Source organism: Aspergillus melleus (genome assembly GCF_016097325.1).
Source record: "Aspergillus melleus strain CBS 546.65 chromosome Unknown contig6, whole genome shotgun sequence".
In the NCBI taxonomy this organism is placed as follows: domain Eukaryota; kingdom Fungi; phylum Ascomycota; class Eurotiomycetes; order Eurotiales; family Aspergillaceae; genus Aspergillus; species Aspergillus melleus.
In genome coordinates, this window is record NW_025763375.1 from 475,533 (window position 1) to 498,612 (window position 23,080).

A 23,080-nucleotide genomic window follows, 5' to 3' on the forward strand; every position below is an offset into this window, starting at 1 on the left:
GGGCAAAAGATACAAGTCATACTTATCTCAACCATCCACCAGAACTAACCGAGACTATATGCCTAAACTACACCCCCTTGCACATCCGTATCCCTCTCCTTCATTTCCTCCCTCTCCCTCCACCACCTCACCACCTCCCTCGTTTGACAAAACTCCACCTCATCGCCCCAGCCCCGACACCAGCCTAGAAACCTTTCCACCATTCCAATCACATGCGCCATGCCGCTCGTATCCGGATGCATCAGCACCGGGAAAACAGGCTCGTCTTCGTTGTCCCGCAGCCATAGGAATCGGTCTTTCCAGAGGTTCTCGATCACTCGGACGTCTGTGTAGCCGTGCGAGTTTGGTGCCCGGGGGAGGAACTGGAGGGGTGTCATGTCTTCCATGTACCAGTTGCAGGGGATGCAGGTTAGGGGGCGGCGGTCTAGCCGGGATGCGCGGGGGACCGGGTGCATCCAGGTTGAGGCGGGGAGGGTGAAGTTGGGTGGGCTGAGGGGGGGTCGTGATGGAGCGTAGAATGGTTGGCTGTCGTGGTCGGATAGGGAGGCGTCTGTTTGGTCATCAATACACACGTAATAGGTTAGTGTTGGTTAAATATGGGTTATGGGTGGTGGGATAGGAGTCTGGGGAGGTTCTGGGGAGGATGGTGGACGCACCGTATTCAAACCCGAATTCTTCGAGCAGGTCGAGCGTCGACTCTCGCAGCTGGTATAATGGTGCTCGATACCCGACGGGCTTCTTGCCGGTCAACCTTGTTGCGATCTCGATGCATCGGACGAGTACGTCGCGTTCTTGCTCCGGGGTGAGCTGGTATGCGCCTTCGTGGGCGTATCCGTGCAGTCCGATCTCGCAGCCCGAGTCGACGACCTGCTTGACTTCCTCCGGGAAGCTCTCTGCAGAGTGGCCGGGGATGAACCAGGTGCAGCGGTCTGCGAGGCTGAGTTTCTTGAGCATGCGAAGGAGACGAGGGACGCCGACTCGGGCGGCGAAGAAGCCGGACGAGTAGTCGGCGAGGATGTTATCGGGGTGTTGGCCTCATTGAGAGTTAGTGTTACATGGTGTGGATTGAGGAATGTTTAGGACGTGTACTGTAGTTACCTGTTCCTAGCCAGCCAGAGACGGCGTCAAGATCGACGGAGATGGTGATGCGGATCTTGTTTTTGGGCTTGCTGATTGATTGCGGGATATTCGGGGCAATAACGCTTGCTTGAGCTGAAGTGTTCTTGGACTGTTGATTGGCTTCACTTTCCTTCCAAATCAAACGGCCCTCCATGCCTCCATCGACACTGACACATTCTCCAGATATATGGCCCGCCGCACGATGGGAGGCCAGGAATGCCATCGTCCTCGCGACGTCCTCTGGTTTCGCAATTTTCTTCAACGGCACACTAATTCCCCATCAGCAAACACCACCAATCTCAGGTCCATCTGATCTAGCACGATATGACAAGACAAGGAGAATGGACTTACGTAGCCTGAGCTTCACTCCACAATTCCGCCGGATCATCCAACCTCCCCTGGATCATCCGCGTATCCGCCCACCCCGGCGCAACGGCATTGATCCTCGCCTTACTGTTCAACCTCACAATCTCGTTCTTGACACTGCGCACCAGTCCATACTGCAACCCGGCCTTGCCGGACGCATATTCCACATGGCCCTCTTGTCCGAACTTACCAGTTTCGCTACCACTGACCACAATGGCTAGATTATCTAACTCTGCGCCCAGCGCTTGTTGCGCGGTCCTGGCAGATCGCAGGAAATGCTTGATGGTGAGGAATGTGCCGCGAACGTTGACGCGGTATGTCTGTTCCCAGGTATCGAGAGGCAGGTCCCATATGGGATAGTCTCTGCTCTCGTCGGTGATACCGGCGTTGGCGATGAGGATGTTGATGGGTCCTTGTTGGTTGACAGCTTGAGTGAAATTGGATGAGATGGAATTTTCGTCTGAGATGTCGCCTGCTAGATTGTATAGCTGATCGCCCTTTTTGGCGAGGTCGCGAAAGTCTAGAGGTTTGATGTCAAGTGTCGTCACTTTGCATCCTTGGTCTGTGGGGATCGTTAGTAAGTAGGTTTGGCAGGGATATGGATATGCGCTCATGACAGATTGTTGGAACATAAATCAATGTAGAACGCGTGGCATAACGTAGGATAAGGTTAAAATGCAGGCTAGAAAGCGACCAAGACATATGCACTAGGAATCACTCAAGCAGCATCGAGTAGGAAGCATGTATTGAACAGAATTCCGAAGACCATGGCATCTTAGGGGATAAAGATGATATGCAACGAATCATGAATTCGAGTCCATCGCCAACAACCTACCAAGGAATTCTCGCACTGCCTGCCGCCCAATGCCCCCTGCAGCACCAGTAATGAAGACATGAAGACCTTCCAGGCCTAAGAAGGAGATGGAAGAAGAGGAGCCTGTCATTGTAGCCACTGGGCTTGAATGAGATCCAAGCAGGACCGAGGGGTTGATGGAGTGATGAACGGAGATGGATGCAGTGAGGGGAAAAGAGATGGATGGACTAAGGACCAATCGGGAAATCGGGTGGAGTGACACAAGCAAACAATAAGGTAGTATACTGTAGATCCAGAAGGCTACATGTATATAGAAGACAACAGTTTCCTTTTCTCTATTATTATTGAAATTGGTGTTCAATCTACCGGACTTTCGCAGATGGGTGCTGTATTGCTACGCGTGGTCTGGATAACAGCCTAATTGAGGAAACCCTGCACTTGCAATGCAAAGTAACTATTTGTGGCTTTATCTGCAGTCTAAATATCTCCATTTGAACAGATACATAGATATATATCGGCTTGTAGAACACATTGAGCAGAACCTAAGGATGGTTGTTGTTCCTTGGACTGGTACTCAATTATACTCGAATATAAAGCATGGCCATGTATGTAGTTACTGGCATATCGAATACATAAGAGGTACGAAAATAATCATCTTCGAGCAGTTCGACGACCATTGAAAAGAAAACAAATCTCACCATTCGGAATACATAAGACTATCAACACCAAAAGATAAGACTTAGATAGACACCATAGGCCTTCTCCCCTGCAGGAAAACAAAAGCCGTTCTGTCACGGAATCCACTGCATCAATTCATCCCAGTAGCTACCCCTAATTCAGACTCATACCCACCCTAAATGCTCAGAACCTATGACTCCGCCTTCTCTCCGGCCGAAAGCAATCGGAAGCCGATTATACGGAGTATTAGTATACCCACCAGCCACGCGCCAGCTGAAGTGAAACTAGTCACCTACAGTCCAGGCAGGCTGGCAGGCTTACCACGTACAAGCCGGATAGGTATCATCCACTCGCATATTAAACATTCGTGGACCTAACCTACCCTCTACCTCTGAGAGCGGCCACGGAGTACGGAGTTCTTCGATGAATGATAATTCTTCTCGGTTCATTCTACTCCGTGCTCCGTCGGTGGATCTAATATATTGTACAGAGTATAGCGAGATGGGTCATTGTTATAGCTTGGCTTTGGGGCGTGGACTCGTGGGTTCTATTTCTACTTTGTATTTTAATGGATTGGACAACAGGAGTAGATGAATGAGTGAGTGAGGAATTCCGTTCCCGTGTCTTCTTATTTACCACTAAGCGAACAAAAGAACTCGGCCCCCAAGCAAGTTAACGAACTATCTAAAGCCACAAAACCACCCGAAAGCATAGGTAACTAGTCGATAGTCGACAGTAGATACCTATCCCAAGTGCACGGAGTACATACTCAAAACAGCAAACAACACCATTTCGATCCGAGCCATGTCAGTGGCTAGTGTGCGCCCAGTATTCCGTAAGTTACTACTAGTATCTACTGGTAGTATCTCACAGCAACAATAAGACAAATAATTAAAAATCTCCGATTAAAAATAACATAAGTGAACTTAAATCGGAGACTACGGAGTCGCAAAGACGGAAGATGGCCGTTGGAGGATCAGCCGGCTCGCAAAACAAAGTTTAGCGGACTCCAGCGTGTCTCGGAGGGATGACTCTCTGGGGGATTGGTTTGGATACAACAGTAAGTACGGGTGAATACAGCCACGCTATTGTTTCGGTTTTATGGTAACTAGAAGGGTGTCTGGTGCAGGGGACTAGGGAGGCTTGGGTTAGGATTTGATGTGTGTTGGGGGCCATCTCGGACGAACAGGGAAAATCTCATCTTTATGGCGGGTGTGGTTTATACAGGCGTTCCGTCTCTTCAGGGAAACTTGAATTTGTTCGATGAATGTGATATGCTAGTAGTTTGGTTATTAATGTACTCTATGAATACAGATGTATCTCAACAGTAGTAGATGTACTTAGTTTACTTCAGTTATAAGGGTTACTAAAACTGAACATCGGCAGTACTCACCTCGACAAGAAATATTTCTACACCATACATACCGGCAATTAATTGCCCACCTTACCTCGGGATATCTTCCAGAACAACCAAAAGCCGATGTGCATACACCGAGTGTATACCACACATGAACTATGATCAACAGCCCATCTTGGAGACAGACCCCAACCATCACAGATTGGAGTAAACTCAAAACCCGCCTTGCATGAACCATGGGAACGCATCGCTTAAAGATACGCGCATCTTCATGGGAGCGCTTCGCACCTACTGCGGAGTATGCACCCATCCCTCTGGAGGGAAATGATAAACGGCCAGTTTGGTGAGGGACTTTTTGAACCTTCCACTATGCATGCATTGTGAAAAATTATGCACTCCACCCAGCGTCCCAGATAATGCTGACATTGATGATCCGTGGAAATGAAAATCAAACTTCAATAGTTTAAACGGCAATGGCAAACACGCAAGCTGACACCCGAAAGTCAATAAGATAAGCGAGTGCCTTGCTAGGCGAGTCCGACAAAAGGAGAAACCTTTACGAAGGATTCGAAACCTTGATAATACTGATGGACTTTTTCAATCTATCTCGTTGAGCTAGTGTTTGTCAGCCAGGTCGAAAATCATATCTGGATTCTAGAACAGAGACATAATATATCTTAGTGCGTGGTACGGGTCAACCCGATACTAGAACATAATGAAAAGTATCTTATTGTGCTTCGTAATACGAGTCAACAATAACCCCTCCGGATAGGATCTCTACGTAATTGAGCAGTCTGTGGCAGGAATCTGTACATCCTCCCCACCTATGGATCAGAAAACAGGTCATCACTGGAGATATGTAGATCTCCGGGGTCGTCGGCTGGGCGAGCGAGTTGTGTGTGCCAGGTACGTGCCCGTAGATTTTCCCCGTCGCGGCGGCTGTCCAGACGATCACGGGCCTCATCCGTGGACAGGTTGATAATGTTCAGCACCAATTCCCTGGGTGTGCTCGAATGGCGTAGCTGACACCACGATCTTACCCAAATACAGCATTTGGCGGTGGGGACGGCGAGGTGGATTACCCATGGACCGGAAGGGAATAGTTTCATGGGTCTTGCCATCCGTCAAGCTTTGCCCCATACGGTAAACTTGTGGGCTACCAAGTGCAATCAAACTTGGATGTGGTGGTTTGGAAATTAGAAGCGAGAGGTCAGAGTGTTCTTGTTTGACGGGCAGACTATTGATTTCCAATCCAAAATGAGTTCGATGTATATTGTGGTGCGGAATAGATGTTACTGTTCTCGTCTGCGCCTTGTTTCAGGTGAAGTCTGTTCGCATCAACGGCAGACATCGTTCGTTCCTGAATCTGATACATGTCAGACAGTCAGAGAGAATTTCTGGCCTGATCTTGTTATCCAGTGCTTCGGAGTTTGTGCAGAGATGCAGCCAGCGAGAGGCAGACTGGGGGCTGAGGCCGGAGAATAAGGTTCAGGTTCAACAAGACAATGTTGGGATGTGCTCCAGGACCACGAGACGAGGAAGATGTAATCCTTTCCGAAGACTGTGGCCCTGTCGCCTGCATCTGCTGAGATCATTTCAATTTTGAGGCTGTCAAAGTGGAATAAGTGGATGATGGGGATTCAACCCGGGGCTTCCATCCGTCCATACGATTTGCACCCCGCTACAATGTTGGAGACGACCCGGAAAACAGAGACCGCGCTAAAAGCGGCGGGTAAAGGTCGGCCGCGACGTTGACGCAACCAAGAAAGAAAAAAAAGATTTAGAAAGATGAAAAGATTCGGAGCCGGGAGATCTGCATCGTGTATTGTGACGGTGTAACCAGATGGTAACGCAGAGTCTGCCCGGACAATTTCAACCGATATTGATCTTCAAACGAAGTTTTATATTAACTGCTCGTGGAAAATTCTTGGAATGGCAGCGAAGGATTCGTGATTGGTTTCAGTGTTGTTTATTCCAGACCGTGGGAAATAGCACCCATGGGCCGCTGCGCTGAATCCTTCAGGCGATGGACTTGGGTACGGCGAATCGATAATCTCACTTTCAAACCAGGGCATTGGACTGCCGGGACCGGGGCTGGCCCACTTTGCGCCGATCACCTCCGTTCTTGTATTGATGTTTTCAAGGACATCGTTCTATAGAGTCGTAACATTAGCTGATACATGGTGTCTATCGGATATCAAAAATCAGATCGCCTCACAAAGCCCAGAAATAGCGAAGGAAAAATATGTACAGGAGATAAAGGATGGCAGTCGGGTAGTTTAGACAAATGAAAAGATCGCACGAAAGAAAGACGAAAGAAAGACCGCAAAATGTAGACGCCGACTAGACTGTTTCACGGCTGCGCATGACGCTCATGAGTATGATGCAGAGAATTGTCCCTCACATGCCCAAAATCCCAATCTTCAGGCTGCCGTGTTTCGCGCTCCACCGTCACCGTCACATCTTGTCGAATTCTTAGGGCTCGGTCGGAACCGTCGTCACTGATATCGCGATCGTCGGCCGCATCCGTACTAACGTCCGACACGGCCTTCTGCTGCGCATCGACGGTACTTCGGTTAAAGCTCTGCATATTGAAATCGCCAGAGCGCAAGTGACTCGGAGGTCCGTAATTCCGATTTCCGGATGTCTTGCTGGTCCACGGTCCAGAGCGATACCGGTCTGTTCCGCGTTTCGAACCGCCGGTCCAACTTTTGAGGGCGGGAAAAACGTCGCGTAGGAGGGACCAAATCAGCGGTAAATTAGTCACTAGCACGGCGACTGTAACTTCGCGGAAGTACCAATTCATGTAGACATAGGAGATCAAAGCGGGCACGAGACAGTATACTTTGTTCAAGATAGCCGCAACGATAACGAAGATGCCCATGCCGAAGATAACAACAAGGATTAACTTCTGCTTGAGGGGCACTCGCACTTGTAGAAGAAGCGGGAGACCAATGAGAAGCATAAAGACGTCGGCAGAGATGGAGATACATCCTTGAATGATCTCGTAGTATTGGTAGGTTGAGCATTGCTCGTTGGGCGTGGGAACAGCCCAATAGTTCGATAGAGGCCGACAAATGAGAAAGAGCGAGAGTTCGACTGCAATGAATCCTAGCGCGATGTATATGGCAAGGTAGTTGACCCATTTCCGTTGTCGCAAGCCTTCGCTGTGGGTTGTGTGAGCTTCGTATAGCATGGGAACTGGGGCGGTATTCCATACGTGAGACGGGCATATATCACCAGCATACAGGCCTTCATTGCCCAGATTGCTAGGATAAATGCATGCTCAGACACATAGACCCATTTACTCCCTCGCTCTCGCTCAGCCTTTATAGCGGGAGTCAGATCCTGGATATCCTTCTCGTCCATCAGATTCGACCCCCCACCGGAGGCGACTTGGTTCAAGGCAACGCATAGTATAGTGTACCAGACAACCGCAAAGACCATCAGGTAGTCATCCGTTTGGAGGTTCGTGATCCCTAATCGACGTATTCGTGCCACACTGCCACGAATCGAATAGTCAGCATCAGACTGAAAGGAGGAAAGCAAGGCCGTAACTTACAATCGCAGCAGAACGCCCAACATGCCCACGGCGTAGAGTGTCCACGTCTCCTTCGCAAAGCTCCGTCCATATTCCGGACCTAGTATTGCCATGCTGCTGTTTCTCAACCTAGGAACCCAAGGAACACGGGGTTAATATGGCATGCGCGCAAGGAGGCCAAAAGCTGGGAACCAAAGGGAAGCCACGGAATATAAGGCGGATGCACGTACATCTTAAAGGTGATAAGTTTTGGGGGATTCGACGCATCTGCCAGGGGAAAGCGCCGCAGCCAGCCTTGGGATCAATCAGCGGCCAGCGTCCGAACTGGGATGTGATTGATTGCAGCTCTCGAGGGAGGAGAAGGCCAGCGAGATAGGTGATCCAGGACCCATCCCGGCGGGCCGGACAAATTACAGCGAACCTGCGATCAAATGAAGCACCAAGGCCAGATAGGGTGACCCGTGGCTCAGGGCTTCATCGGCCGTACTGGGGGGACCACCCATCTTGATTTCATCATTCCACACTGCTTCCAGAATAGGTATAATGGCGGTCGCCCTACCAATTGACTTTGGAGGAAAAGTTGATTTGATTGACGGGTGCTGGATGGAGGGACCCAGACACCATGCGGCCAACCAGCAGGCAGTAGGCGAGGGATCCCGATTGAGTAAGAGGTAAGTACCCAAGCTAGACATGTGTGGTCCTGAATCATGTTACGACGCCTCGAGCCACACGCCGGCAGTCCCAGGATGCAGCTAAATCGGTGGACTGGAGCTCAATCTCTTTGTTTGTTCGAGGCTGTAGGAGTGGGACGAGGAAAAGAAGAGTTGCAATACGGAATACATCCATCCCATCACAGGCCAGGCTGGTATTGCCCAATACGGGACGGTGTCCCTTCCCGGTGGGTCCTGCCATTTTAGTCGCAAGTTAATTCGAATAGAGGCTAGTTCCCATCAGGTTAGCGGCAAACCTAATGTCCCCCCTTCGTTCAGCCGGGGTACGCACCCTCGTAGGCCTCAGCTGCATTCGCTCCAAGATCGTCATCAATCACCAAGGAACCACACTGAACACCAGGATGCAAAGCAAATCGATCTACTCCCCTCACTGTCACCCTGTCAGCACTCTATGGTCAACTACGCCAATGAGCCGATTTCTCATCCGGTTGTGCTGCTCCCCAAGGAGGCGGGCGGAATGTTTATCCCGCTCTAAATATATCATTGACGGACAGCGGCCTCTAATTGGCAGCGTCTCTCACCATGGAACACAGATGCATACGGAGTAGACGGGATAGATGGAGTTCCCTGGTGCTTCCGTCCCCAGTCGAGCCAAGGGTCGAGAGTGCTGCGGTAACTTACGGAGTACACGTTGGTTCGTGATTAATTTGTATCGCAGGTGGGGCGGGGAAACATCGTGCTTTCTGCGGTGTAACCCTGCTGGGATCGGACTTGATCTGGCCAGCGCAGTGGTCATTGTCGACCTTCTCCAGGGTTATGTTCATATCGGCGCGTTATCCCGTCTTGGTAACTGGAATAAACATCTGACTCGGGAGTAGTGTGTATGTTCAAAATGCATCTTGGTCTTGCTGGCCCTTGGCTATGCATGCTCTAATAAGCATGTTTGTGCACCCAAAGTGAGTGCTCTACTATGCCCGAAGCTCGTACACCGAGTACGGAGTACAGCTATCAGTTAGTTCATACCCTGCCACGGCACCAACCCACTCGACTGATTAAACAAACAACCTCGATATTGACCCTGATATTAAACCGTTTGTTTTTCCTATTCAGTACTACGAGTCATCGTTAGATGGAACTATTGCAGTGAATGTTTTGCTGTCTCTTCTCATCGGTCATAGTATTTCACTTTTAGTTCGGAGAACACCATACTCCGTGGTTCAGCCGGGCTAACAACTAAAACATGAGGCTTCCCAATAGTCAAACCATCTCAGCACACTTTTGACTCCGGAGTACAGACTAAACCATCAGAATTTTCACGAGGTCCGCATCGGTCAGCCCAGACAATGAGCTCACCGGCTTGACCTGCAGGGGTGTGTGATACCCCTGCAGCAGCAGGCCTATGATGTTGCGGATTCAAACATCGACCACGTACCGCTCACTGCCGGCGCGATCTTTGAGTTTAGGTTAAATTTCTCGATCAATTTCAAATGCTTTGTCTTTGTTCTGGAATCTTGGTGAATGGCTCGGAGATTTCCCTACCATTCGATCTTAGTTCTCGGCCCTGTTGGTTGCTTGGTAGGCTATTTGGCTTGGTACCTGACCCGGCTTTGTTTCTGCAAATGGATAGGAATTGCTTAGCATCTATTTGCCAGGTAGTTGTATCCCACCTTGCGATGCTACCTGAACCAGGGGTAAATAACGCAGTGAAGTTTGGGCCTCGTTGATTCTATCCCATCGTAAATCGAGTCAAGTATCGTTGCTGATATGGCTATGGAAATCTTCATAGGTACTGCCTCAAGTTCTATTCTCTTACCAAGACATGTAGGCCAAGCATGCTCGCAGCACGGGGCAACACCAACGGCATGGCCTGATGGTCGCAGGATCAGTGCTGCGTGCCTTTTTATTTTTTCCTTAGTATTTTATTTTTCTTAGTGGCATGGTTATTAATTAAGGTTTATCTATATGGCGATGGAAATTGACATCAATTCCAATAAATTAAACGCCCGCCAAGATAGAAGGCCGAACGTGCGTCGCAATCAACGATGAATAATTCGCCGCGGTAATGATTAGCCCGATAGCGGCGCCGTCCCGTCATTGGCCCCGGACAAGGCTAGGCCCCAGAAAACAGAGTTCCGCGGTGGCAACCGGCCGGCCAGCCCGTGGTTGAATCGCCCGTGGGAATGTATTCAATAATTCGTCCCTGAACGAGAGTTAATCCATCCGGAGTAGTATGAGAAGGAACATTAAGGGCCACTCTAGAGTAAGAACAAAGGAAAATGTCGCAGTTGCGAAGGATTGCATCGGAGTAAGGAAAATTTCTGTTGACTGGGAGTGAGACAGACACGCGAGCAGATTCCGGGTACATTCCTCTCCCCCCTTTTTCCTTTATTTTCATTTTTCTTTTTTGACTCAAGCAGTTTCTGTTGATAATGCTTTCTAGGATGGTGTCTCTAGCTCCTGTTAGGTAGGTGATTGTGTCTGGATCACAGTTATATCCTAGTGCTGTGGTTGTGCCACGCCCGTACACCGTACGCCAACGTACACTCCGCAGCTGCTCCATACCCCAGGGGATGCCCGTAGATGTTCACACTTCAACCCGGATTCTCGTAGATCCTGACAACAAACTCCCGCGTGTGGGGATACAAATGATGCTTAAATGTTATCCGCCATGAACAAGTGCCCTCCTTGTCCAGGATCCAAGGCTGATCATCCAACCGAAAGAGATCGCGATAAGGCATCTGCTGAAACTCCCCCTTTGGGAATAGGCCGAGTGTCTCCGCGACCCCCTGTTGAAGCCGGCCAGTCATCGCCGCTGGTAGCCCCCCGGTAGTCACCCCTCCGACAGCCAAGTAGGGGAGGCCATTGGCGGGAGATGGCCCATCCCCACCCTGATTCCAGCTGTATACTTTGGCTTTCGTCGCCGGTCTGATCCTTACCCTACCTTAAACTCCTGCCCGCATGCTTCCTCTTTTAAGAAACCGTTGGTACCCTCACTGGTCATCATCCCTGTGCCACGCTACCTTTTTTTCTTTTTCTTCAGACGCCATGCTCGATCGATCTTTTTAGCTTCTTCTCCTTCTCTTTCCTTTCCGGTCATTCCTTCAATATACTGCGTTCATATTTAACCTAATCATCAAGTCTATCGTCCCGTGTCTCGCCATTCGCCGACACCCTGTCATATATAGCCAAAGATCTCCCACCCGTTTGTCGTCGACTCTCACGTCATTTTTGTCCATCCTGCTTCCATCCTCGGCCATTTTCTCATCTATCTGCTCCGCTCCCACTCACCCTCGATCGAGTCAAAGTCCCCGAAATGGCACCAAAAGACGCACCTGAAAAGGTGGAGCCCATCGAGTCTTCAACGGAAGACCGGGCTGAGATGGAATTAGTTAATGCATCCGGCCATCGTCAAGAACTCGATCGGAATTTCAGCTTGCTCAGTATTTGCGCTGTCGCGGTGACGACAGGAAACACATGGATTGCTCAAGGTGGCAGTCTGGTACGTGGTCCCGACGCTAGGGGAATATGGCTCCTTGCTAAATTGCGAGTCTTATATAGGTAACGGCGTTGTATAATGGAGGGCCGTCGGGTGTCATCTATGAATTGTATGTGCCACCAAACCATCAATCTCAGACTTGGCTGGCTCCAGGGCTCTTTTGCTAACCGTAACCCCTAGCATGGCTGTTTCGGTTTGTTATTGGTTGGTTGCTGCATCCATTGCCGAACTGGCATCGGGAATGCCTTCCGCCAGTGGCGGTACGTCGAAAGCTAAATTGTCTGGTTGTTTGGCTTGCTAACCCGGACTTCAGTTTACCACTGGGCATCGATCACCGCCGGTAAATATGGTCGCGTTTGTGGATTTTTCGCTGGTTTCTGGAACTGCTTGGCCTGGATTCTGGGTGCGGCATCCATGTCGGCTATCCTGGGTCAGCAGACCGTCTCGATGTACGCCCTCATGCATCCTGGATTCCAGACCCAGTCGTGGCATGTGTTCCTCAGTTTCATCATCTGCACGTGGATGTGCTGCTGTATAGTTCTGTTCATGAACCGATTCCTTCCGCATATTGGAAATCTGGGAATGTTCTTCATTCTGGCCGGTGTCTTCATCACGATCGTCGTCTGCGCTGTCATGCCGCATGTCAACGGGACGGGACATGCCTCTAATGAGTTTGTCTGGCGCACCTGGCAGAACCAGACGGGATATACGAGCAACGGGTTTGTTTTCGTTGCAGGGATGCTTAACGGCGCCTACAGTGTGGGCACGCCCGACTGCTCGACTCATCTGGCAGAAGAGATTCCCAGGTATTTACTTCCCTTGACGAATGCAAACTTTCGTTTTCAAATATCTAACTTGTTGACAGACCGAGTCGAAACATTCCCAAGGCCGTCCTGGCCCAAATGAGTGTCGGTTTCGTCACCGGCGTCCTCTACATGGTCGCCGTCTTCTACTCGATCAACGACCTCAACGGCGTTATGAACAGTGAATACGAATTTCCACTCGCCGAAATTTACCGTCAAGCGACTGGTTCGCGAGGCGGCTCTCTCGGACTGCTCATCGTGGCCTTCCTACCCACCGTCATCACCTGCGCCGGCTGCTACATCACCGCCGGTCGTACGCTCTGGACGATCTCCCGCGACAAGGCGACTCCCTTCTCCGGCTGGCTCTCGAAGATAAACACCCGCATGCACAACCCCTTCAACGCAACCCTGGTCTGCGGCGGCATCGTCACCATCCTCGCATGCATCTACGTGGGATCGACCACCGCGTTCAACGCCTTCGTCGGCTGCTTCGTCCAACTGTCCAGTCTGTCCTACTTTGCCGCCATCTTCCCGCATCTCCTGACTCGGCGCTCGTCTTTCACCCCTGGTCATTTCTGGCTCGGTCCTGTCGGATACGTCATCAACACGTTGAGCTGCATCTATATACTGGCTTTCGTCGTTATTTTCTGCTTCCCGTTCGCTTTGCCCACCGACGCTGCGTCGATGAATTATGCTAGTCTGATGACTGGTGGGCTGACGATCTTTGTGGCTATTTGGTGGCTCTTCCGTATGCGGTCCTACGAGGGACCGAAGTTTGTTCCGTTGACGGATAAGATTCTGATGGATGATGCGAAATGAAGGGCTCATAGAAGAGGTGGCCGATGGAAGAGAAAAAGAGAAAGTGTATATGTGATTTTTGGACTGCGAAGGGTGGTTATTCAACCCGTGCCTCATTCTGTGAGGAGATCTTCTTATCAAAATAATTATTCTCGTGTTTCTAGATTATATCTATCATAGATGCAATTATACCTCGTTGGCTGGCGTCCAAGCAAATTATCACAGTCTAATTTTCATCATTGCAAACCACAACATTGGAGGCTGGTTGACCCACATTTCCCATCCCATCTCCCCGGCCATTTCATATATGGAACATCATGGAAGTCAGATTTTCTCAACCTCAATGTAATCACTAAAATGCGTCCATCCATTTCCATGACCACCGCAATGACTGCCCTGTACCTAGAATTCACAGGTTATCTGCGCACTCCATATAGCGAGTTTTCCCCAGCTCTAATCCTACATAGCTCCTAGATACAAAAAGGAAGATATCCAATAGAATTACCCTCCAGGTAGATATCTATATAACAGGTAAATCGAGCAAACAAGCAAGCGAGCGATCCATCAATCCACATCCCCCACAAATCGAAAAGTGAGTCCCTTGACACTTTTCTCTTCGCCATTCATCAAGCGGATTTCGCATCTTACCACCTCGTACTGATCCGTCTCGTAATACCGCAATTGCTCTTCGTGCTCCTCCGAAGCGACTTCATATGCCCAGCCATCAACCGTGGCTGAATCAGGCCCATCAACCAGACCCTTATACTTTCCTCCCCACGTTTTAATCAACCCGCCGTGAACCACCGCCGGCGTGAGAACCGGTCGCTCTGCCAGCGCGAGCTTCCATGCCAAGATCTCCGGTTCCCCAAGCGTGCCGTAGAAGAAGTACCAAACGGGGTAGTTCGTTTGGGTTGGCTGATAGTTATAGTTGGGATCAGTCGTGCGGAACTGTGGAAGAGTGAATTCTCGGTCGGAGCCGAGCGTCGGTGCGGAGCTGTAGGACGAGAGATCCTTGTGGGCGCGGTTGATGCGGATGAAGGTCGGGTCGAAAGAGTGGGCGACTGACGAGAGAAGATATTTCTTCGTCATGCCGTTGATCAGGCAGAATTTGGCGGCTTTGCCGCTTTCGCTGACGCCGTTGTGGATGGGTGGTGGCTCTAAGAGGCCGGCGACATGTTGGATCTTGGATGCTGTGTCCAAAGGACCTTCTAGCTTGACAAGAAATCTGGACGTGGTGTCGACGGGAGTGATGGTGGCCCCGGTAGTAGAAGCATGAGGAAGTTGAGGGAGGTAGGAGGAAGGTTGAAAGAGACCTTCAAATCGCTTGATGCTCAGGTCGTATGCCTCGTTGTTCGGGTAGTCTTTGGCCTGATCGGCCATGTGTGCCAAACCGGCCAGATTCTCGAGCTCATCCAGAAGCTCCATATTCGTGTTTGTAAATAGATCTTGAAAGTGGGTGATGAGTGGAGAAGAGTGTGAAGATGGGTGACTGAGGAAATGGTCTAGGAGTGACTCATAAATGGAGCAAAGGATATAGCCACAACGGATCAAGTCTCCGTCAAGAGCTTATCTTCCGGATGCTTACTTCAGTATGAGGTCACTAACACGGATCTCAAGGCGCATATAATTCTGCCTGCAGGGTAATGTTATCGGATATCTTCGTGCTTGTATGAGTTTCAGATCGCGACAGTTACTCACTATCATAGGTCATTGTATTGGATGGATCATGAGTAGAAGTAAATTGAAACCGAAAGGCCTCGATCTTGCATTCTTGAACATGAGATATGTACGGAGCAGTTGCCCGCTGCAGGATCCCCTAAAGAAGCAATAGATACCATATAGCTTCAAAAGCGATAGGCTAGACAAGAAATGAACGCCTAGGCAATATATAGCGCCTCCAGAATCCTAGTAACTAAGAGTGGGTTGATATCCGAGAGGTTGTTGATGAAAGCAAGTTCCATTAGCAAGAACGATTGAGGATGTCATGTGTATGAGGAACAGTGTTCTTCCTGCGCATGACAAATCTTGCCATCTTGTATCGACATGAACGAACTTATTTTCGCGAAGTTGTATTTGGTCCATACGGCCCAGTCTAGCCCATCAAGCTAACCGTAGGAAGCATCGGTGAAGAACAGGATCCCTTAACAGCTCTGTTTATAGCATCACCCCTCACCTCATCCCTATGCCGGATAACCAGAGCCGTTTCCGAGGCAGATATCCGACGCTAAGGATAGTCTGGGGTATGGAGTTCAATCCGGGGTAAAGCGCCGACAGGATTCCACCCCCAATGCTTGGCAGGAGTATATATCTTGGGGGCGATGAAGACATGATCATCGTTCTGGGCTCCCTCTCGGCAATTCTTATTCCCTACAGATTTCTTGATTTTACCTCAAGCAATGGCCGAGCCAAAGAACGGCAATGAATGCGCCCATCTCGAACAAGTCGCCAGTCCTCCGCCGCCGCCCAAATTTATCGTCTTGCAGGGTGGCGGCGACACGGCGTTGGCTCTCTTTTCCGACCCTAGCCAGCCCTACGAGCCGTTGAGCACGCAAGAAGCGAAGAAGTTGGATCGGAAGATCGACTGGGTGATTCTGCCCTATATTAGTGTCGCCTATGCGTTTTTCTACATCGACAAGACGACCCTGTCCTATGCAGCCATCTTCGGCATCCAGGAAGACTTGAATCTTCAAGGCACCCAATATAGCTGGCTCTCGTCCGTCTTCTATTTCGGTTTCTTGGTCTGGGCAATCCCAACCAACCTAGCCCTGCAGCGATTCCCTGTGGCTCGATATCTGGGAGCCAATATCTTTGCCTGGGGAGCTCTGTTGATGGCACAAGCGGCGGCGCGCAATTTCATCCAGTTAGCTGTCCTGCGTGCCCTGAGTGGTGCAGCCGAGGCGTGTGCGGATCCGGCGTTCCTTCTTGTCACGAGCATGTGGTATACGCGCAAAGAGCAACCGCTAAAGATTGGGTTATGGTACACAGCCAATGGCTTTGGGGTGGCTCTAGGAGGCTTGCTGGGCTATGGCATCGGACAGATCAAGGGAGCCTTGCCGAGTTGGAAGTACGAGTTCTTGATCATCGGGGCGCTGTGCTGTGTTTGGGGGATCGTCATCTACGTCTTTCTTCCTGACTCCCCGGTCTCGGCGAAGGGGTTCTCGCTGGCGGAGAAGAGGACGGTCGTGGAACGACTTCGGGAGGATCAGACGGGTGTGGAGAATAAGAATTTTAAAGGGTACCAGGTCCTGGAGGCGTTTCTGGACTACAAGCTCTATCTGCAGTTTTTGATCTCGCTGATGCAGGCGCTCGTCAATGGTGGAATTTCAAACTTTGGGACGATCATTATCAAGGGTTTCGGATTTTCGACGCGTAAGTACTGGTCCCTGACTCCTTTTTGAGAGATGAGGCCATTCTGACACCTGTCTAGTGGGCACGACGCTCATGCAGATCCCGTACGGAGCCATTATCGCCATCTCCGTTCTCCTCTGTATATACCTCAACCGGATCCTTCCCCCGAACAACCGATGTCTGCTTCTCATTGCCTTCCTCCTGCCCAACGTCGCTGGAGCGTTTGGCCTCCGCTATGTTCCGCAAGATAATCGCGCCGGCCGACTAATCTGCTATTACTTGACGGCGCCCATCAACGCGTCCTTTGTCCTTCTTCTTTCCCTGCAGACGGCGAACACAGCAGGCCATACCAAGAAAGTCATCAACAGTGCCTGTCTGTTTTTGGGCTACTGCGTTGGAAACATCGCCGGTCCGTTCTTCTACAAGTCCGAGCAATCTCCGACCTACATTCTGGGGATCTGGAGCATGATTGTCTCACATCTGCTGGAGATCGTAGTTGTATTTTTGCTGCGGTTCTTGCTAGCAAGCGAGAACAAGAGACGAGACAAACTGCAGGGAATTGATGGTGCCAATGGCCTTGAGAGAGAGCTTCACGAGCAAGAAGTGGACGCGTCGGCATTCGGCGATTTGACGGACAGGGAGAACCTGAACTTTAGATACATTTACTAAGTAGACAGAGAGCAAGTATACCCAACGGAGTTAGTGCCACCAGATTTGCATACCAATAGTAGCCGATCTCTGCAGTTGTAACTATCTGCATGATAACGGATACTTTTCCGTCAACTCGTCAACCCCGCGAGATGTTCATTTGCTCATCATTTCGTCTTGTCCGTGATGTATCTCCCGTCTGCCGATTTGCTATAAGTTGGCTTGTGTCTCGACTGCCAAGATGACCCAAGATCTTGGAACCTAGCTTGTCTTGAGCTTTCTTTTCCCCTTCGTCGTCAGTGTTTCTTGGCTTGTCCGTGCCCTGCCCTGCCCTACTGTTTCTCATCTTCCTTTCCGTGACAATGACGGACCCAGACCCAAAGAGCTCGGAGATCGAGCAAAGAGAGTACACGTCTTCTGACAACGATATCCTGAAGCCCGTCAGCCGCGCCCCGCAGTATGTGCGGGATTTGTCGCCCGAGGAGCGACGACGTGCCGAGAAGAAGCTCGTCCGCAAGGTCGACCTGCGGCTCATGATCGTGACCTTTGTCATGTACGTGATGAATTATCTAGATCGGAATAATTTCGCCGCGGCGAGATTGGCAGGTCTAGAGAAGGATTTGAATCTGAAGGGGAATCAGTTTCAAGTGACCGTGAGTATATTGTTTATTGGGTGTTTGTTGATGCAGGGTATGTGATCGATTCATTAACTATTGAATTTCTATCTGTGCCGATCCTGTATTACAGAGATTGCTGACAGGGTATAGTGCCTTCGAACATGATCCTCAATAAGGTGGGAAGACCGTCGATCTATCTGCCCTGTTGTATGGTAGTCTGGGGCACCATCTCCACTGCGACAGCAGCCACGCATAACTACGCCGGTCTTCTGTCCTGTCGCTTCTTTCTTGGATTTGTCGAAGCGGCTTATTATGTGAGTTATGTCTGCTTTTCTATGGAGTTTAAGCTGAACGACCTCCCTATGATTCAGCCAGGCTGCCTCTACCTCCTGTCTGGATGGTATACACGCAACGAGCTGGTCAAGAGGACCGCCCTGTTGTATTCTGGATCGGTGATCTCCGGTGCATTTTCCGGCTTGATTGCAGGTGGCATCACTGGGAATATGAATGGCGTCCGAGGGCTGTCTGCCTGGAGATGGCTCTACATTATAGAAGGAGTAACCACAGTAAGATATAATCTATGACTGCTACGTGGACTCGCTTACTGTGACTGACACGGTTTAGATCTTCATCGCCATTCTAGCGTTCTTCATCATCCCAGATCTGCCTCGGACCACCCGATGGCTCAGCAAGGAAGAGCGACAGCTCGCCGCATGGCGTCTTGAAGAAGATATCGGCGAAGACGATTGGGTTGACAGTCAAGACCAGTCGATGTTTCATGGAGCGAAGCTTGCTTTCCTGTATGTTCTTGCTCTGTGACTTCGGAAAAAGCTTTCCTCATTGCTTCCCAGTGACTATAAACTGTGGCTTCTCCTTGCTACAATTTACGGCTCAACCTCCTCCGGGACTGTTACGAATTTCTTCCCGACGTGAGCATCTTCATATCACCGGATGTCTATCTCCTAAATTCGCAATTAATAATCTTTCTTGTCCAGGGTAATGAAAGGCCTCGGAAAAGGAAATGTCGAGACTCTCCTCTTGACAACCCCACCCTATCTCATCGGCGCCGTAATCATGCTGGCGAATGCCTGGCATGCCGATAAGACGGGCGAGCGGTATTTTCATATCGTCATCTCGCCTGTTATTGCGCTGGTGTCGTTTATCCTCGCAGTGGCAACTACGTCGTTTGCGGCGAGATATGTGTATGCCTCACTGCGGTCTTAGATACTGGGGATGAAATATCTCGTCAAGGGAATTTCCAAGTCCGATAGTATTAAATGCATGCTAACGAAACTGTTTTAGAGCTATGTGTCTTATGGTTGGAGGTATCTACGCCGGTTATGTCGTGGCTTTGGGATACATTTCTAATGGTGAGTCACTTGCTATGTTCATTAGTTCCTCTATCTCAATATACTAAAGCCGATATCATCCAGTCCTTCCTCGTCCCGCCTCAAAACGTGCTGCGGCTCTCGCTTTAATCAACTGCCTGAGCAACGTCTGCCAGGTTTACGCTCCTTATCTGTATCCCGGTATGTTGCCTTGCCTTCCATCCCTGGTTCACTATACCCTTGTGTTCTCTCTCTTTCTCTATCAACACATTCACTTCGTAACGAGTAATGGACAACACTAACGCTCAAATTAAACCTCAGACGAAGACAACCCTCGCTACCTGAAAGCTTTCGTCCACAACATGGCCATGTCCGTCATGACCATTCTTTTCGGGACCATCCTTCGGATCGCGCTTGTGAGGCTGAACAAACGGCTGGATCAGGAAGAGGGCGTGGATATTCTGGAACGGCAGGGCCAAGACGGGAACGAGAGGCCAGTGCAGATACGGCGGATAGCAGCGGCCATATTGAAAAAACGCGATTTGTTACTAAAATTAGCAACACTCTATAGTGGATCTGTCGACAAAATAAGAAATCATTAATTCGTTCTATTAGACTTCATTTTTCGACTATTAATTCTGAACATCACGTAGAGATACAAGTTCTTGTTTAAATGTTGTATATAAGTATTCTAATTATGTTTATTAATCGGGCTCCAACGTCTTTTGCTTCAAGTCATTTTACTGCCAGTCTTAGATCGATAATGACATTTTCGATCACAATATCACATTCTATGATTTTCTTGATAATTCGCACGGCAATTTGTTCGCGCAATTAGAAGTCAGCATGATAACGATCATTGCAGCGTTGAATCCGGCTTTTATGTTTTACACGGGCGACGTATCGATTCATAATATTTGAATAATTAATTAATTTTTTATGTTGCGCGATCTCAATTTTATCTACAATCGATTTGATAGATTGGGCCTCGTCTACTCCGCATTAGACAATTATGATGCCGTGTCGCTGAATTTCTTTCTTGCCACAGATACCGGCATTCCAGCCTCGCACTGATCTTAATGGGCCTACAATGCCCTGTCGAACGACTGAACGACACTCATGAACCAGAAAAACAAGACATCTTAAATAATCAAAATAAGAACGCACAATATTCAAATAAAGATTGCAAGACACTCTAAGCGAGAGCGGTAAAGAGATCGATGAACGTTCTTAGTGAGAATCAGCTTTTTTCAACATGGCCGCTGCTATCCGCCGTATGCAGAGAGGGTTCCGGTTTCTTATCTGATCTTATCTGATCTAGATTACGCTGTCTTTGTTCTTTGTACAGAGGTTAGGCGCGAGATATGCAGAATTGGCCGTGAGCCTCTCTGGGTATTTCTTTCACATGTTAGGAGTTTGCTGCTTTGTTCCGTCAATCCACTGGTTTTCTTACGTGCCGCAAGAAAGAAGCAGAACTCCCTTCGGAAACACCACCATGAAAGACGAGGATGTACTTCCCGATAGCTGCTAGGGAATTGAAGCCAGATGTTCTTGGGCCAAAATCACTGCGTAGTTGCATATTGGAGCTTATAAGAACAGGCCTCCATCACTCCTGACAATAATCTGTTGTAACTTCTGGTCTGATTGAAATTAAGGGAGTGGGGCCAATCTCAATGCATTCACTTTCCAACTTTTACTTTTGTGCATTCACACCCGTCTTCTCACAACATTCGCCCGTTTGCTTTCTCTCCTTTCCCCACCACCATTTCCTAGGTTCTTCTCTCTACCCAGTTTGATCTTTCCAAGCAGTGGCTTCCACACACAACAGTATGTCCACCATCCAGGAAGCTGAATGGCTTCATTTAAAAATGGGAACTCTCCCTGTATGCCAGTGGAATCTCCCACATCAACTTCCATCTTCTGCTTTCGAAAATCCAAAGATACACAGTCCGACATCGTCTATAAATACCCATCATGCAGCCTGCTCAGATTTATCTTTCCTGCAAGGCGAATGCGGCTCGCAACAGCTTCTCCAACGTCTCTGTCGTGAGAATCCCTTTCGCGGGCATAACATCTTCAAAAATCCCGGATCAATCTGCCCGAATAACCATCAAACCTACCCCTCTGATCGACGCCTCCACTGTCCACAAGATGGCGGAGCCAAAGCCATCTCGTTCGCTGACCCATGCTACCAACACCGAGGGAGGGGAGGAGGAGGAGGAGGAGGAGGAGGAGGAGAAGTGCGACTCTGACTTGGAATGGGGAGATGAAGTCGTCGCTCGCGGTTATTATCGCAACGCTGCAAACCTTGAGGAATACGGTTTTCGTCCAGTATGGTGGGAAGGGGAATACCCGTATGACGAGATTCCCGATGACATCAAAGAGTATTTGAACGAGGACGGAAAGGCCGATAACCTGACGTTGATCGGTCCCCTCCGAAGCATCGCCTGGTTAGCTGGGATTGATGAGCTCGTGGAAGCAATCGACAGTCCCGCATACACCATCGAAGACAGAATAGAGGTGATTCCTTTCGGCTGCACCCTGAGATGGCCACTCCGTCAGTTAGACGAGGAGGGGTTGATTTCAGCACGGATCTTGGAACAGGCCTATGCAGACACATGCCACTTCGATTCCTGGCGGTATGGACGCTGGAGACCTTGCCGATCTCGCGGAGTGAAGGATGAATGCCCAGCAGGTGTTGGTGACAGTCCCGCCTTGTTGCCCCTCAAGGAGATCACGAGACAGAATCGTGTGGAGGGGGTTTCTGGCAGTATCATGTGCATGAAAGTCAAAAACAACCATAAGGGGCCTGAATCTCTCGAGAGATTGATCCGCCGGCAGGCTGAAGGTCTCTTGGGGTCGGGAAGGCTCTGGTTCCGGGGTTTGAGCATGAAGGCCTTGAGATCAACTCTCGCTTTTTTCATCCCACAAGTGAGCTCGAATCATTATGATAACGAGTTTGGACCGGGATTCTACACTTCGGATGGCCTAGAGGCCGCCTTGAATTACATCCAAAAAGGTTCTGGGGCGGTTATGGTCTTCAAAAACCCTGACCTACTGGATGCCACTGTTTGGCATCTTGAAGCTGGAAACCTGGAGGCTTGGGTGGCTAGATGGACATCTCCTACAATGGGTGAGGTCAACAAGGATGCTCCGCCAGAGTATAGATCTGCCGATTTTATCAAGGGCCCACTCGGCAAGAGGAACGATAATCATCGGGGCAAACGTGAGCAGTGGAAAAGTTACGCCCAGCTGGTTGCGGTCAGCTACAAAGGCTGCCAGATCTTGGCCAATGCCCTGTTCATGATTATCTTTGTTGAGCCCAAATGATCGTCTGTTTCATGCTTTAGCTCGATACTGGCCAGACTGAACCCAAGTTTCATTCTGACATTGTTTCTGCCTCTGTTTATTACAAATTGAATTGCTATTCTTATGATTTGCACAGTATACGTTCTCTTCCGTTGTAAAAGTAAAAACCTCCTTTCTGGAATAACAA

General features: G+C 49.6%; 8 protein-coding genes across 8 annotated transcripts; 4 read left to right on the forward strand and 4 right to left on the reverse strand.

Moving 5' to 3' along the window:
* Positions 1–62: 62 nt before the first annotated feature.
* On the reverse strand, positions 63–2,099 carry LDX57_009938 (SDR family oxidoreductase/polysaccharide deacetylase family protein; the record flags this gene model as incomplete). Its single annotated transcript, XM_046091680.1, has 4 exons — positions 63–550; positions 657–1,034; positions 1,099–1,388; positions 1,471–2,099. The coding sequence occupies 4 exons, from the start codon at positions 2,097–2,099 to the stop codon at positions 63–65; spliced, it is 1,785 nt and encodes a 594-aa protein (XP_045947657.1).
* Positions 2,100–6,687: 4,588 nt separating this feature from the next.
* Positions 6,688–7,299, reverse strand: LDX57_009939 (uncharacterized protein; the record flags this gene model as incomplete). Its single annotated transcript, XM_046091681.1, has 1 exon — positions 6,688–7,299. The coding sequence occupies one exon, from the start codon at positions 7,297–7,299 to the stop codon at positions 6,688–6,690; it is 612 nt and encodes a 203-aa protein (XP_045947658.1).
* A 146-nt stretch (positions 7,300–7,445) lies between these two features.
* Positions 7,446–8,445, reverse strand: LDX57_009940 (uncharacterized protein; the record flags this gene model as incomplete). The annotated part of the gene is made up of 3 exons (XM_046091682.1): positions 8,106–8,445; positions 7,897–8,004; positions 7,446–7,836 (listed from the first exon to the last, which is right to left on the reverse strand). Coding segments are annotated over exons 1-3 (501 nt in total). The 5' UTR covers positions 8,108–8,445.
* Positions 8,446–11,509: 3,064 nt separating this feature from the next.
* LDX57_009941 (putative choline transport protein) lies at positions 11,510–13,664 on the forward strand (the record flags this gene model as incomplete). The annotated part of the gene is made up of 4 exons (XM_046091683.1): positions 11,510–12,045; positions 12,105–12,302; positions 12,356–12,848; positions 12,908–13,664. Exons 2-4 carry the CDS (start codon positions 12,224–12,226, stop codon positions 13,662–13,664), a joined length of 1,329 nt encoding a protein of 442 aa, XP_045947660.1. The 5' UTR covers positions 11,510–12,045; positions 12,105–12,223.
* A 543-nt stretch (positions 13,665–14,207) lies between these two features.
* On the reverse strand, positions 14,208–15,068 carry LDX57_009942 (gamma-glutamylcyclotransferase family protein; the record flags this gene model as incomplete). The annotated part of the gene is made up of 1 exon (XM_046091684.1): positions 14,208–15,068. The coding sequence occupies one exon, from the start codon at positions 15,066–15,068 to the stop codon at positions 14,208–14,210; it is 861 nt and encodes a 286-aa protein (XP_045947661.1).
* A 971-nt stretch (positions 15,069–16,039) lies between these two features.
* Positions 16,040–17,660, forward strand: LDX57_009943 (uncharacterized protein; the record flags this gene model as incomplete). The annotated part of the gene is made up of 2 exons (XM_046091685.1): positions 16,040–17,012; positions 17,071–17,660. 2 exons carry the CDS (start codon positions 16,040–16,042, stop codon positions 17,658–17,660), a joined length of 1,563 nt encoding a protein of 520 aa, XP_045947662.1.
* Positions 17,661–18,001: 341 nt separating this feature from the next.
* LDX57_009944 (uncharacterized protein) lies at positions 18,002–20,186 on the forward strand (the record flags this gene model as incomplete). Its single annotated transcript, XM_046091686.1, has 8 exons — positions 18,002–18,329; positions 18,407–18,822; positions 18,881–19,056; positions 19,108–19,185; positions 19,252–19,458; positions 19,559–19,626; positions 19,690–19,785; positions 19,906–20,186. 8 exons carry the CDS (start codon positions 18,002–18,004, stop codon positions 20,184–20,186), a joined length of 1,650 nt encoding a protein of 549 aa, XP_045947663.1.
* A 1,163-nt stretch (positions 20,187–21,349) lies between these two features.
* LDX57_009945 (uncharacterized protein) lies at positions 21,350–22,914 on the forward strand (the record flags this gene model as incomplete). The annotated part of the gene is made up of 1 exon (XM_046091687.1): positions 21,350–22,914. Exon 1 carries the CDS (start codon positions 21,559–21,561, stop codon positions 22,912–22,914), a length of 1,356 nt encoding a protein of 451 aa, XP_045947664.1. The 5' UTR covers positions 21,350–21,558.
* Positions 22,915–23,080: the final 166 nt, after the last annotated feature.